The 12,060-nt window shown below is 39.4% G+C and overlaps 1 protein-coding gene across 1 annotated transcript in view; it reads left to right on the top strand.

Annotated features, from left to right (window-relative positions):
* GALNTL6 (polypeptide N-acetylgalactosaminyltransferase like 6) overlaps nucleotides 1-11,690 on the top strand; it is a 451,137-nt gene extending 439,447 nt beyond the window's left edge. Inside the window, exons 11-12 of the mRNA XM_030449917.1 lie at nucleotides 5,241-5,390; nucleotides 11,215-11,690. Of these exons, the coding sequence (XP_030305777.1) occupies nucleotides 5,241-5,390; nucleotides 11,215-11,382 (318 nt within the window). The 3' untranslated portion in view covers nucleotides 11,383-11,690. The remainder of the gene's footprint in view (nucleotides 1-5,240; nucleotides 5,391-11,214) is intronic.
* The last annotated feature ends 370 nt before the right edge of the window (nucleotides 11,691-12,060 follow it).

Raw genomic sequence — 12,060 nt, 5'->3', positions numbered from 1 at the left:
CTGCTACAAAAGACCGCTCTGCAACACTCTCCCGAGGCAAGGACATTTCATCCAGTTGGCTGAACAGCTCCGTGACTGGGGCTGCCGAGGCTGGGTGACTCGGGGATGCCGAGGAGCGGCGGGGGGGGAGCGGCGGCGGCTGCCGAGCTCCGGGCAGGCTGCGGAGTGCGCCCGCGGGCTGCGGGACGCTCAGGGCAGCCCCGCGCTGGCTCCGGCTGTAACTCCCTCGGAAGCGTTCACTCGCTTCTAGTTCGATTCGTTCGCTGGGGTTTTCGGAGGTGTTTTGTTTGCTTTTCATTCCCCCAGGAGACTGCGCTGCATTCAGAGGTTGTTCTTCCCACTGATGGGAAGAGAGTTACCGTTGGTTTATCCAAACTGGCGATGTACAGCCTAGAAGTTACGTGAGAAATACTGGATTTTATTATAGATATAATATGATTATAAAATTTTTATATCTAAATAATATTTTAATTAAAAATTATTACAGTAAATAATTAAATACAAAATAAGTTTATCCTAGGGAGGAAATTTATCAGACTACAAAACAGACATGTTTAAAGAAAGATGATTTTGTGTCCTCCCTTACCAGACAAGGACCTGGCACAGTATCTGCTACTGTATGGCTGGACAACTTGTTATTTCCATAATTTTAGTAGTGGTAACATCCTGTTGAATTCTGGATTAGTTTAAAAACAATAGTTATTTTTCTCAAGTATTCAGACTGCTGGTATGAGAGACTTTCATTTGGCTGATAGATTTCAAGCACGAGTTTGTGCAAGGTACAGATCTTAAAGATGCCACTTGAGAAAGAGAGGAAAGAATTACAGTTGCTCATGAACTAAAAGGGGAAGCAAAAGAGGTAGTAGACCTGGCTGAAACTCTAAATTTCTGTCTCATAGGAACTTACAGTATGCGCATAATATTGCATCTAGAGGAAACTAGAGAACTTTCAGTTTACCTCTAGAGAAAAAAAATTCTGATAATATTTCATTTTAGAAGATAAAAACATTTTGGTGATGCAGAGCTCGGGATTGCTGGCAGCCAATAGAAGTGGAAATATTCCCACAAAAGTGTGGTTTAGGCTGGTATATTTTGATAGAAATTTTTTCATCTAGCTCTCCTTACTCAATCCCAAAGGCTGCCTGGTCAGGAGCATTACCTGCAGTGCATGTAAAACCACAGACTAACAAAACATCCCACTAGGAGAAGGGATACCACCTTGCGCTTGCATCACAGTAAACTGAGAAGATTAACTTTGTTAAAGAGTGTTTGGGAAGAACTGTCAAACACCTGACCTGCCCACAGAGAGCTCATCTTTATTGCTTGTATCTTCTTGAGTTTGTTGCTTACATGTTTTCTGTATATGCCAATAGATAGATATTAGCAGTGTTAATGAAAATATCAAGAATTTTAGTGTCATATTTCAAGTAGCATGGATTGACACTGATCTGGTCTTGTAACTTCTGCTATAAATTTATAGGAAGTTCAGTGGCAAAGTATAATAGCCTGATACAATCAGTGAAGCAGGCATCAGTGCTGATGCTGGATTGATACCTGATCCTTGGTGCCACTTAATTTGTGTCACATTACAAGGGCAGGCATTAAAAGCCAAAAGTCTCAGCAGTGGTGGGAAGTAAGGATGAATGTCAATGCAGTTTCTGTAAATTTCCCCAGAACTGAAAAACGGAGAGGAAGGAAAAGATTGCAGTGTTCAGCAGTCTTCCACCTCTGTCTTCCCAGAGTTAACTTCTAGCTTTGGGAAACTGGGGCTCTGCCAGACTGATCAGCAAAGGAAAATGACAGGCACCATCACCTCCTCTCAAGTCCCCTAGCCTGGCCAGGGAGTAAGAGGACAGACATCATCTCTAACATGGCCCAGCAAGTAGCTATGCTGCAACCCAGCTCTTTCCTCTTGGAGGTATAATTTAAGTCAGAGCCCACTTCTAAACCATGGCTTTTCACCTCTGTGCATGGCACACGTTGTTCGCTCAAGCCTAAAGCTGCAGTCAAAGCACAACAGCAGCTGATGGACCCCAGCCAGGCAGCAAGTCATTGAACAGTGTTGTCAGGCTGGAAAGCATTAATGGTATCAAAAGGGCCTTTGTCCTATAGATGGTCCCAAGCCAAGGGCTGTATCAGGCAATCATTCTCCAGGCCCTGTGCCAATTATAAATGAAGCTGGAAAGCTGTGTTTTCCCCAGTTGCTGCATGACAGGGCTAGGCTGCCTGAAAAGTTAATGCAAGAGGGCTGAGGGGTTGCTTGGTTGCAAATGCAGAGGATGGGGCAGTTTTCTACAGGTTCTGTGATATGAGAGTTGGCAAAGGAGGAGAATGAGCATCCACTGAACCAGGACAGAAGATTTCATGGGTCCAGCAGGGAGCAGTGAACAGCAGCCCCATGGGTTGCAGGTGAAGAACCAGACTTCTGTTTGTTAATGCTGTGTCTGGAAATTCAGATGCAGCCTGGTTTCAAATCAGCAAGCAGACAGGAATTAAGAAAGGCATACAAATGCTCATCCATTTCTTGTAAAATCAGACACAGGTGTCTCCTAACAGCTTAGGTCAAAAGAACAACAAAATCCAAAGTGACAGGTGGTGGCAATGAAGCATTATGTACTCAGAACATTATCCAATAACATGCAGAATTGTTGCACATTATACAAAGGAGAGGTGATTTTTCTATCACCTAGACTTAGTGTTAACTAAAGAAAATTTGCTGAATAATGGAGGATAGCAGGGAATTATGAGATTGGAAGGACCATAAGACTTCTCATTTTTTCTGTAAGTACAAGATTTTTATATGAATTGAGTATATAGAGAAGTATAACCATTTTTCTGATCAGTCTTTTTCTCTTCTCCCTCCTAGTCCTAAAACTTGTTTCTGCACCAACAAGGTTGATTTTATAGTAATGGAGAAGATGTGCTTGTTGAATTCACTATGGAGAAGATGTGCTTGTTGATTTTAAATTGAAACTCTTTTAAAAACAGGAATTTTAAAAAGGAGAAAAAGGAATCTCTCCTAGTTTAAACATCTGAGATTTACTATTACACAGATCCTGGGTTTCAGTGGAAGGTAATAAAAGACCTGCATCTGTTACCACATCTTTACTATCAGACAATCTTCAGACACCACTCACAAGTGGAAAGGGCAAAGGGATACACTGGATCAGTATGATCTGATTTAAAAGGTATCTTGAGCTCTTTCAAGCATACCGATGCATTCAGGGGGCAGTAGTCCTTCAGAAGAGGTCCAGAGAGCTGCAGAAATTGGCCCCTCAGTCATGCAAAGAATGGTAAATCTGAAGAGCCACCCACTGGAAAAGATGAGGAGGGTCCTGCAAGAGGATCTCTATTGTAGTAGTGATGAGAGCAAGGATATCAGAGAGCCACTGTTCCACACCATTTCTTTATGTATTTGTTATTCATCACTTTGAACTCTAGGTTTATTTCTTAGCTGTAGAAAGGTAAAAGGTAAGAGAGGAAAAAATGGCTTTTGTTGTGGGGCTTTGTTTGGGTTTTTTTTTTCCTTAAAGGAAATTCGTGTCAGGCTTCTCTTTTTCTAAAGAATTGGCAATGAGGGTTTTTTCTGTACCGAAGCTTACTTCTGAGATAACTTGGAAATTACAAGTTATCTCTGTAGGGATTCCATGATGGTGCTTCCAAGCAACATGAAGAAGAGTAGAAAAAGACTTTACTTTCTAAAAGGCAGAAATTGTTTTGAAAATAAAAGCTGTTCACCGCATTTTACTGCAGATAAATATAAAATGCACTCTGGGGGGAAGAAGAAATAAGGACACAGGGGCCGGCTAAGAAAACGCTGTTTAGAAAACCTGTAATACAGGTGTAAATAGGGAGCAACGGTATCTAACAGAGGGAACAGGAGTTTACAATGAAACATGCAACAATAAAAAAGCAAATATTTAGATGTATTCTTGTATTTCATGCCTGCAGGCCAAAGGAACAGCCTTCAAATGTGGCACTTGGTAGCATGGGGTAAGATTGAAGATGAGTATTTTTTAAAGCTGTGTCTTTTATAAAGATCATGGAAAGAAGATAGCTATCAAAATGAAAGGGTTAAATCTGGGAAATGCAATATAAGTATTCATGATCAGACCTACACAACGCTAAATTTCAGGTTGGATTTGTAGATACTGGTTCTATCAGGGAAAGTGTGTGCATTGCAAGGAGCAGGGTGCTAGATAAGAACCGAAGCTACCCTGAGCTGGTGGTGCTGGAGGCAGTCTGAGCACAGTATAGGGAGCTGCTTGTCTGGATAGCAAGCCCAAATGCAGTTCCACAAGATGAACCATGACTGCTAAACAGTTCCCACTAGCAAAGTTTGGCAATTGAAAGAGAGTTTCACTTTCTTGATGTTATATTTCAGTTTGTACTGTAGAAAATCAAAAATCATGTGGAAAGCACTGACATTCACCAAAAAAAAAAAAAAAAAAAGGAAAAATCCAACTCTCACAGCTCTCAGAAGAGCTTCTCAGTAGCAGTTTACAAGCTGGAACCTGTTTTCTGCAAGGATTGGGAAAGGGAAACACACTCTGCATCTTTAAATTTAATGCTATCAGAACTGTTACCTTCATCTGATGGTTGAAAGACTGCAGTGTCACAGCATCATTTCAGAGAGATAGGGTCTGATTGAGCAGGATTCTTCTATTAGCTGTGAGCCTCCACAGTTCCTCTCAGACAGCAAGAGAAAGAATTTTAACAAGCTGCCCGTAGCTCACAGATTTTCAGTAGAAAGATGAAGATCATTTAGTGTGTGGTTTCGGAGGAAAAAAGAGAGGATATGCTATCAGTGTCCCATATAAACAGAAGGAAACTGTTCATTAAACATAGGAAAGAAGCTGCGTTGGAAAGATATCTCTGGATATCTTCTTCAGACCCAAATGAGAGCTAGAGAAAAGTTGCTGGTAGAAGCTTTCTGAGTCCCAGGTAGCAGCAGTCCTAGCACACACAAGTGCTTCTTTACCTGGAATAACTAAAGGCATTAGTACAGTGTACCCCCTCTCCTCTCTCCAGACCTGTGTCACCAGAGATTATTTTCTTCCTTGCCACAGAAACTGTGCCTTCTTGGGGTATATCCCACATCCCTGCCGGTGCACTTCAATTAGGGCACTTGGTATCACGTAACTGCACACAGGGATATACAGAGTAGAGAAACATGCATCAAGCTTTATGTATGGTTTAAATGTTTTTCACTCCATTACCTTGCCTGATTGTCTTTCTAGCTCTTCACCTTTGGCTGGAGAGAAGACATCCGCCCTGGAGAGCCACTTCACACCAGGAAGTTCTGCTTTGATGCCATTTCACACAGCAGCCCTGTCACTCTATATGATTGTCACGGGATGAAGGGAAACCAGCACTGGAGCTATCGGAAGGTTGGAGTCACTCTGGGGCATCTCGGAGGTTGAGACTGTCTTCAGCCTATGTTCAGTTTAGCACAGGCTTGTGTTTTCCCATCACAGAAGCTTTGTTTTAAAATCCACACTGATATTCCAATTTAATTTTGTGGTAATCTCTCTAGAGCATATTCCTTTAGAGCATTCAGCTATTTAGGTCAAATTTAAATGAAAATGGATCTGATCCAGTTCAGAGGATGTCTCTGTTGGATCTGTTCCCTGAAAGGTGTTTTACCATGCTACTACTTCAAGATGCTTGTGTCATCTTAGCAGAGGCACTGTTGGAAATATTTTCATCCAGTGTGACAGCAGCAAGAAATGCTACTCATCAGTTACTACATTTCAGCATTACTTGTAGAAGAAAAATCTCTCTCAATGAAGAGAAAAAAAAATAACAAAAAACAAACAACCCAACATTAGAAGCACTGCTGTAAGCCCATAGAAGGCAGGTGTTTCTAAATTAAAGATAAGCATCTTATACACTACTTTGATCCGCTGTTTCAGCCCATTTTTATAAATCACTGGAAACAAGAGGTCAAGCTAGAAACCATCAGAGTTTTATTTAGGGCAAAATGTCCTGGTAATCATAGAATCATAGAATCATAGAATCGACTGGGTTGGAAGGGACCTCAGAGATCATCAAGTCCAACCCTTGAACCACTTGGTAATGCTACCAAGTTGTTGTTAATTTTTTAAAATGATTAATCAGCAAGTTGTCTTGATTAAAGATTGCTGTAACAAACTCTGTATTCCATACAAGATAAGGTCATAGATTTCTCTGGACCACTGAGGATTCCTCTCACACAACTTTCACTCTTCTTTGGCCACCACATTGCTTAAACCGAGGCCAAAGTGCCCGGAATTGGATTTAGCCAGATAAACCTGAACAGTGCTTTCTATTTGGAAAATATGTATAGTAGAAAACTAAATGAGATCCATTTAAAATAGTTTTTCCTTGACCCTTTTTCTGAGTACTTACTTATTAGGCTGTGCCTTTTCACCCTATTTATGTTGTGACTGGAGATCCATCACAAGAATTTTCAGAAGTGTAATCCCTTTGAAACTGAGGTATTACTTGTAATAAAGTTAGAACATATGGGCCAGATATTTAGAGGACATAAATTGTCACGGGCATATTGCTGCAGAGATAGCTTTATTATGCCATAATAATGCCTTCTTGTCTTTCCAATTTATCTTTTTGCCTACCCAAGCTGCAAGAAAGAAACTTTAATACCTTTAGCACTTCATTGGTGCCTAATGTAGCTGCTTCATAAGACAAAATGCAGGTCTGGAGCTGCCCTCTTTAAGGCTCATCACCTTTGATGTGGACAGAATACAGCAGATTAAAAAAAAAAAGACATTTGAAAAAAATACACAGTGTGAATTCTATTAAATCCTCTGCACAGGTTCATTTTTCATTTCCAGAAGGCTGACAGGGCTCAAATAAAAATTCTCAATGCAAGGCAGGCATTTCTATCTCAGCAAGAAACACCACAAAATTTTGTTATGATGGAAGTACTGACACAGTCTTAACTGTAGGGCCAACCTGACAGCTAGCTGATTAGTTTGCATAAACCTTCAAATTAAGAAACTGCATTGGAAAAATAGAATTCTGTATAAATGGTTTTCTTTAGGCTTAGTTCTAGTTTAGCTAAACAGTAAATTGTTCTTTTTTTTATTGTTTCACATAGTCTGTTTCCTCAGTACAGAGCAGATTTACATTAGAGATTGTTGGTGGTACAGCTATACCTCCAAAATCATAATGATACATGTCATACCTAGTTCTGAGAACATCTTCACAATATGATTTATAGTGTTTCAAAAATACCAAAAAATGCAACAGTACAAGAAAAGGATGGTGTATTAGTCTAACTACTAAAATCCTTTACTTAGAGGACAGTACACTACTAAAATTGCACCCTAAATAAATAATATTAGTCCAGTTAAGTGCGAAGTGCCTCCTTTTGAAAAACAGAGCAGGTCAGCAATTCATTTCTGTTATTTGCACTACTTAGAGACACTGCAGCTTCCTAATGGTCATATATCTCTCCTGCCAATAATTTGTGTTTTAGGAAAAATTACTTTGTTTGTAAATATCTTAAAAAGCTGCTTAATATGAAATGTTTCTTACTATGTTATCATACCATTTGTATAAAACTAGAAGATAAGGTTTTTGTTCTTTTAAGGGTTGATCTCTGCACTGTTTTAAGATTCTTACAGTGTAGAGACCCCAGCATTCTGTATTTGGATACTGGCAAATAAAAACAGCTTAAATATTTTACTAGCAAGTAGAATACATTCACATTTTGCTTTTGGTAAGGAGTGCTCTTATGAGAACATTTTTAGCTTATCTCCAGTACCTGTGTTTTGTTTCATGTTGGAGTGCAGTCTCAGAGCATGCAAACTGAAGTATTTTTAGATACCACTAATAAACTTATGTCAAAATACTATTCTTATTCCCATACTGCTCATCACATATACAGCTATATGTTAAATTACATCCAAGCAAGTGGCAGTCTTGTAAATCTGTAATACTATATAATCAATTATTTTTAGGACCAATCCAAGTAATATCATAAACACTACTGTGGGTTGGAGATAAAATAACCTGAGTTTAATACTGAGAAAAAAACAATATTAACACCCTAATACGGCTATGACATCAATGACAGGAGCTATGTGAGAAATTAGGTAAATAAATATAACAATCTGAAATATTAGAGATTTTGGAGAATAGTGGCTTCCCAAGATATAGCCATTTCCTTCACATGCCAGAAACAAAAATTAACAGTGCCTAGAAACTGCCATTGCTCCCAATGAAGGAATATACCACTGGTTTTTTCAGTGTGGGTTAATAGATAATATACTTTCTGGGTTAATAGATAATATACTGTTTCTGGTAAAGTATGATTCAATTTGTGTGCTCTAGACCTATTAGTGCTATTTGTAGAGCACAAATATTCATGAGGGGTCTGATTCAGTAGGTCTTTAAAAAGAAACAGTTGTGCAAAATCAGTTTCATTATACTGTAATTCTGGCCTGAGCTTAGTGATTATGATAGATGTTAGGCTGCTGACATCAAACAACATGCCCAGAACAGTATGGTTTGCTTATACCCCTCTGACAGCTTCAGGGAAAACCTGTAAGAGTAACACACAGTAGGTATATAGATCATTTCCTCATACAACCAAAGATATTGTGTTAGTGCCTTTTATCATATGGACATCTGTCCTGCTGAAACTGTGCTGGGGCTACCAACTAATTTCAGAGAAAACTACTGCAGCCACCAGCTGCTAATGACTTCCAGTTGCTACTGACCTTGGCCATAGTTATAGCAGTGACCTAAAAGAAATGAAAGGCCGTGTCTCATTAGCACCCCCTGAACTGCCGAGGTCCATTATCTTATGGAGAAATTCTCCTTCTGCAAATCATCTTCAGACTTGCCTTCATGCCAGAAGGCATGAAGAAAAAGAATATCACTCTGCTATTTTCAGGTGTTAGAAAAGTCTCCACAAGAGCACTCGAAGCTTTTCAATATTGGTACAAAGATGAATTTATACATTTCATTTAGAAAGTTCTTCTTAGGAATGTACGCAGCTGTTACCTGTCAAAGTCTTGAGCTTGTTTCCATTGAAACCTGTAAGAGCAGCAGGCATTGACCCTAGGTCAGTATAAGCTTGAAATGATAAATTAATAAATCTTTATATACAGCTAGGTCAGCCAGAACTTTTTCCAGAGTAGTAACTGTGTTCCCGTTCTTAGAAGATGCTCTTCTCTCCTAATAACCAGACTTTCTAAAAGAAAGTACCAACAATGCTCCACTCAAAAATTGCATCCACTAGATATTTCTGTGAGAAGAAAGACCTGCAGCTCTCTTCAGAAAGTCTGGAGTGGTTTTCATAGTACTCTTTTTGTACTGAAGCAGTTTCCTTTCTCCTTTTGCCAGCTATCCTATTAAAGTTTCTAATATTGCAGCTTCAGCTTGTTAGTAGCTTGACTGGTTCTCATGGCCAGCTATGACTCAAGGAAATCAGATACCACCTTCCTCTGAGCCCCACAGCAGTTAGGATGGCCATGGCACAGTCACAATATCCTGGGTTTGGGCAGTGCCACTCCATCAATCTCTCACAGAAGGACAGAAGGAGCTGGCCAGGTGCAAACAGGTGCCTGCACCACTCCATAGGGTGCTTGGCAGTTCTTGCAGGCCCACCTCCTAGTAAGGACATGACAGTCCTTTCTACAGGTTACACTTAGCCCCTTCTTGCAAGATGAATTATCCTAGCTGCTCAACTCATAGAGCAAAATGGATCATGACAGAAAGGCCTCCACCCATTCTGTTTGGTCCTGTTGGCTCTGACTGCATCTCTCTGAATTGCAGTCCTGTGTGTACATGTGTTTACCCACTGTTCTGAGGGAAAGGCAAATGCTGGAGCTGAAAAGCAGTGTTTGTGAAAGGCAGGTGTAGCACCATCATGCTAAGCCAGAGCACGAGATGCTTCTGACCTTGCTCTTTGTCACATATGTTATTATAAACAAGGGGCCTTGTTACTTTACCAGTGTTTCACAACCCTCAAAACCAATCAAGTTCATCTTTCCTAAATGTGAAAAAGAAAAAAATTAAAAACAAACACAAACTTTTTCATAAGTGTTTTGAAATAGCTACTTTTTAATTTTGGTTTATAGTATTAAGTTTCTTTTTGCCTTCATGCTTCTTTTTTTGAATACACGTTCTTTTTAGTTAAAGTTTCTGTATGCTCAGCAGACAGAGTAACTCTGTGAGTTTTTAATCAATAGCTATTTGACTATTTTTTATCTCTCAAAAAACGGGCAAGCAGGATTACTGTTAAAATACAGGCAGGGCATTTTTGGCACAGAAGGAAAAAGCCTGGATGCATTTTACAGAGGGTAATATGAAATTAATTGAATGGATACAGTCCATGCATAGTTCCTGGAAACTTTCAAACAATCTAATCACTCTCACATATGTCCCTCTCAAACACTTACCTATGTAAACTATATTTACTATGTAGCAGCCACCCAACCCACAAATACCATTTGTTCATCTGAGTAGTTTCTGCTTTTCCAAAGATTAACAGGTTATTTACGTTTTGCTTCGGCTTTGTGAAGTAAATATTAATCAAACTAATAATCATGAATATACTCTTCAAAGCAACTTAATCCTTGGTTATCCTCCCAGAATCTCCACAGGGAGCTAAAAAAAATGTTAGTGTTTCCTTCTTATTAGGAGAGAAAGCATATTTCAGTGGCTGATCTTACAGAGGCCATAGGGAAAGTCTGCATTTCATGGGGTGAGAATGGAAATCATCAGTCCTGGATGTCTCTGTCTATTACATCACTGAAGTTAATAACTCCCTTTTAACAGACAGATTGTTACAGATCCTCCCTCCCAGATGCATGCCCAGAAATAAATCCACACACAAACACCTCCCCCTTTTCAGGTTCAGACATAAAAAATAGGATCCAGGGAAACACATGATGTGCAAAGATTATTAAATACATTCTTTTTTTTTCATTACATTATGTTGTTATTAGTTAAGGATCAGATCATATCTTGTCATCCATTCTTGAATTTACAATTTTGTGAAGGTTAATAGCCCAAGAGAAAAAAACAGTCCATTCTCTACAGATTTCTAATAGTAGCTGTGGTTATTCCAGAAGGTTAGTGCACAGAAACCACAAAATTATTTCAGATAGGGCTGTGTTAATCCATGTTCTGTAAAATAAGAACACTTCTGATGACCTGGCATTTGTTACTTACTTCTTTTTTTTCTCATTCCTGTAGGACAAAACTTTGTTCCATCCAGTAAGCAGCAGCTGCATAGATTGCAACCCAGCCGAGAAGAAGATTTTCATGAACAGATGTGACCCCTTATCTGAAACTCAACAGTGGATTTTTGAACATATTAATATGACTGTTTTAGAAAAATTTAATAGCAAGGCCAGTTCCTAGGAAAAAAATAAAGTGAACACACCGAGTTACGTACAGACTGCAGACTACCTTTTCGCCAGCATCTGGGTCGAAGATATCAGGAATTATAATTCCTAGATCCAGGAGACCTGTTCTGAGGATTAAGAAAATGCCACAGCAAGAGCCAACAGGCTGTCCTCGTGGATGTACAGTATCTGAAGAACTTGGCTAAGAGCCTCACCGGATGCTGCTGAGAACTTCAGGCTGGAAATTCCCTTGCTGGTCAAGGGAAAAAAAATGTTTTAAAACTGTTTAAAAGTACTCCAAGATAATAAAGTAAAACAAAACTCTAAAGTTTCTCAGGTCAGATCCTGCTGTAGTGAGTAGCTCAGAACAGACACTGTAATTTGGGGTGGGTATGGTGTACATGATGGCTACAGGAACCTGAAGAAATCCCAGGTTTTAGAACTAAACATGCTGGTACAAGAATATGATGACCCTAGACAAGATATATTCTCTGTTGACATTCTCTTAATAAAAGGTTGGGTTAAGCAGGTTTAACCCTCAGAACTGCTGCAAGTAATTTTAAATACCTCCCTTTTACATTCCATTCATTACTAAAATAGGAATGGTAGAAATCTTGGGTCTAGAATTACACTGTAGTGAAGCATGAAATAAACTGTAAAGTTTTGCCCTCACATTTTCCCCCCTCAGGAAAAA

This window comes from Calypte anna, chromosome 4A, assembly GCF_003957555.1.
Source record: "Calypte anna isolate BGI_N300 chromosome 4A, bCalAnn1_v1.p, whole genome shotgun sequence".
In the NCBI taxonomy this organism is placed as follows: Eukaryota; Metazoa; Chordata; class Aves; order Apodiformes; family Trochilidae; genus Calypte; species Calypte anna.
Note: the sequence above shows the minus strand (reverse complement) of the source record. Positions and strands in the feature narration are given on the sequence as shown.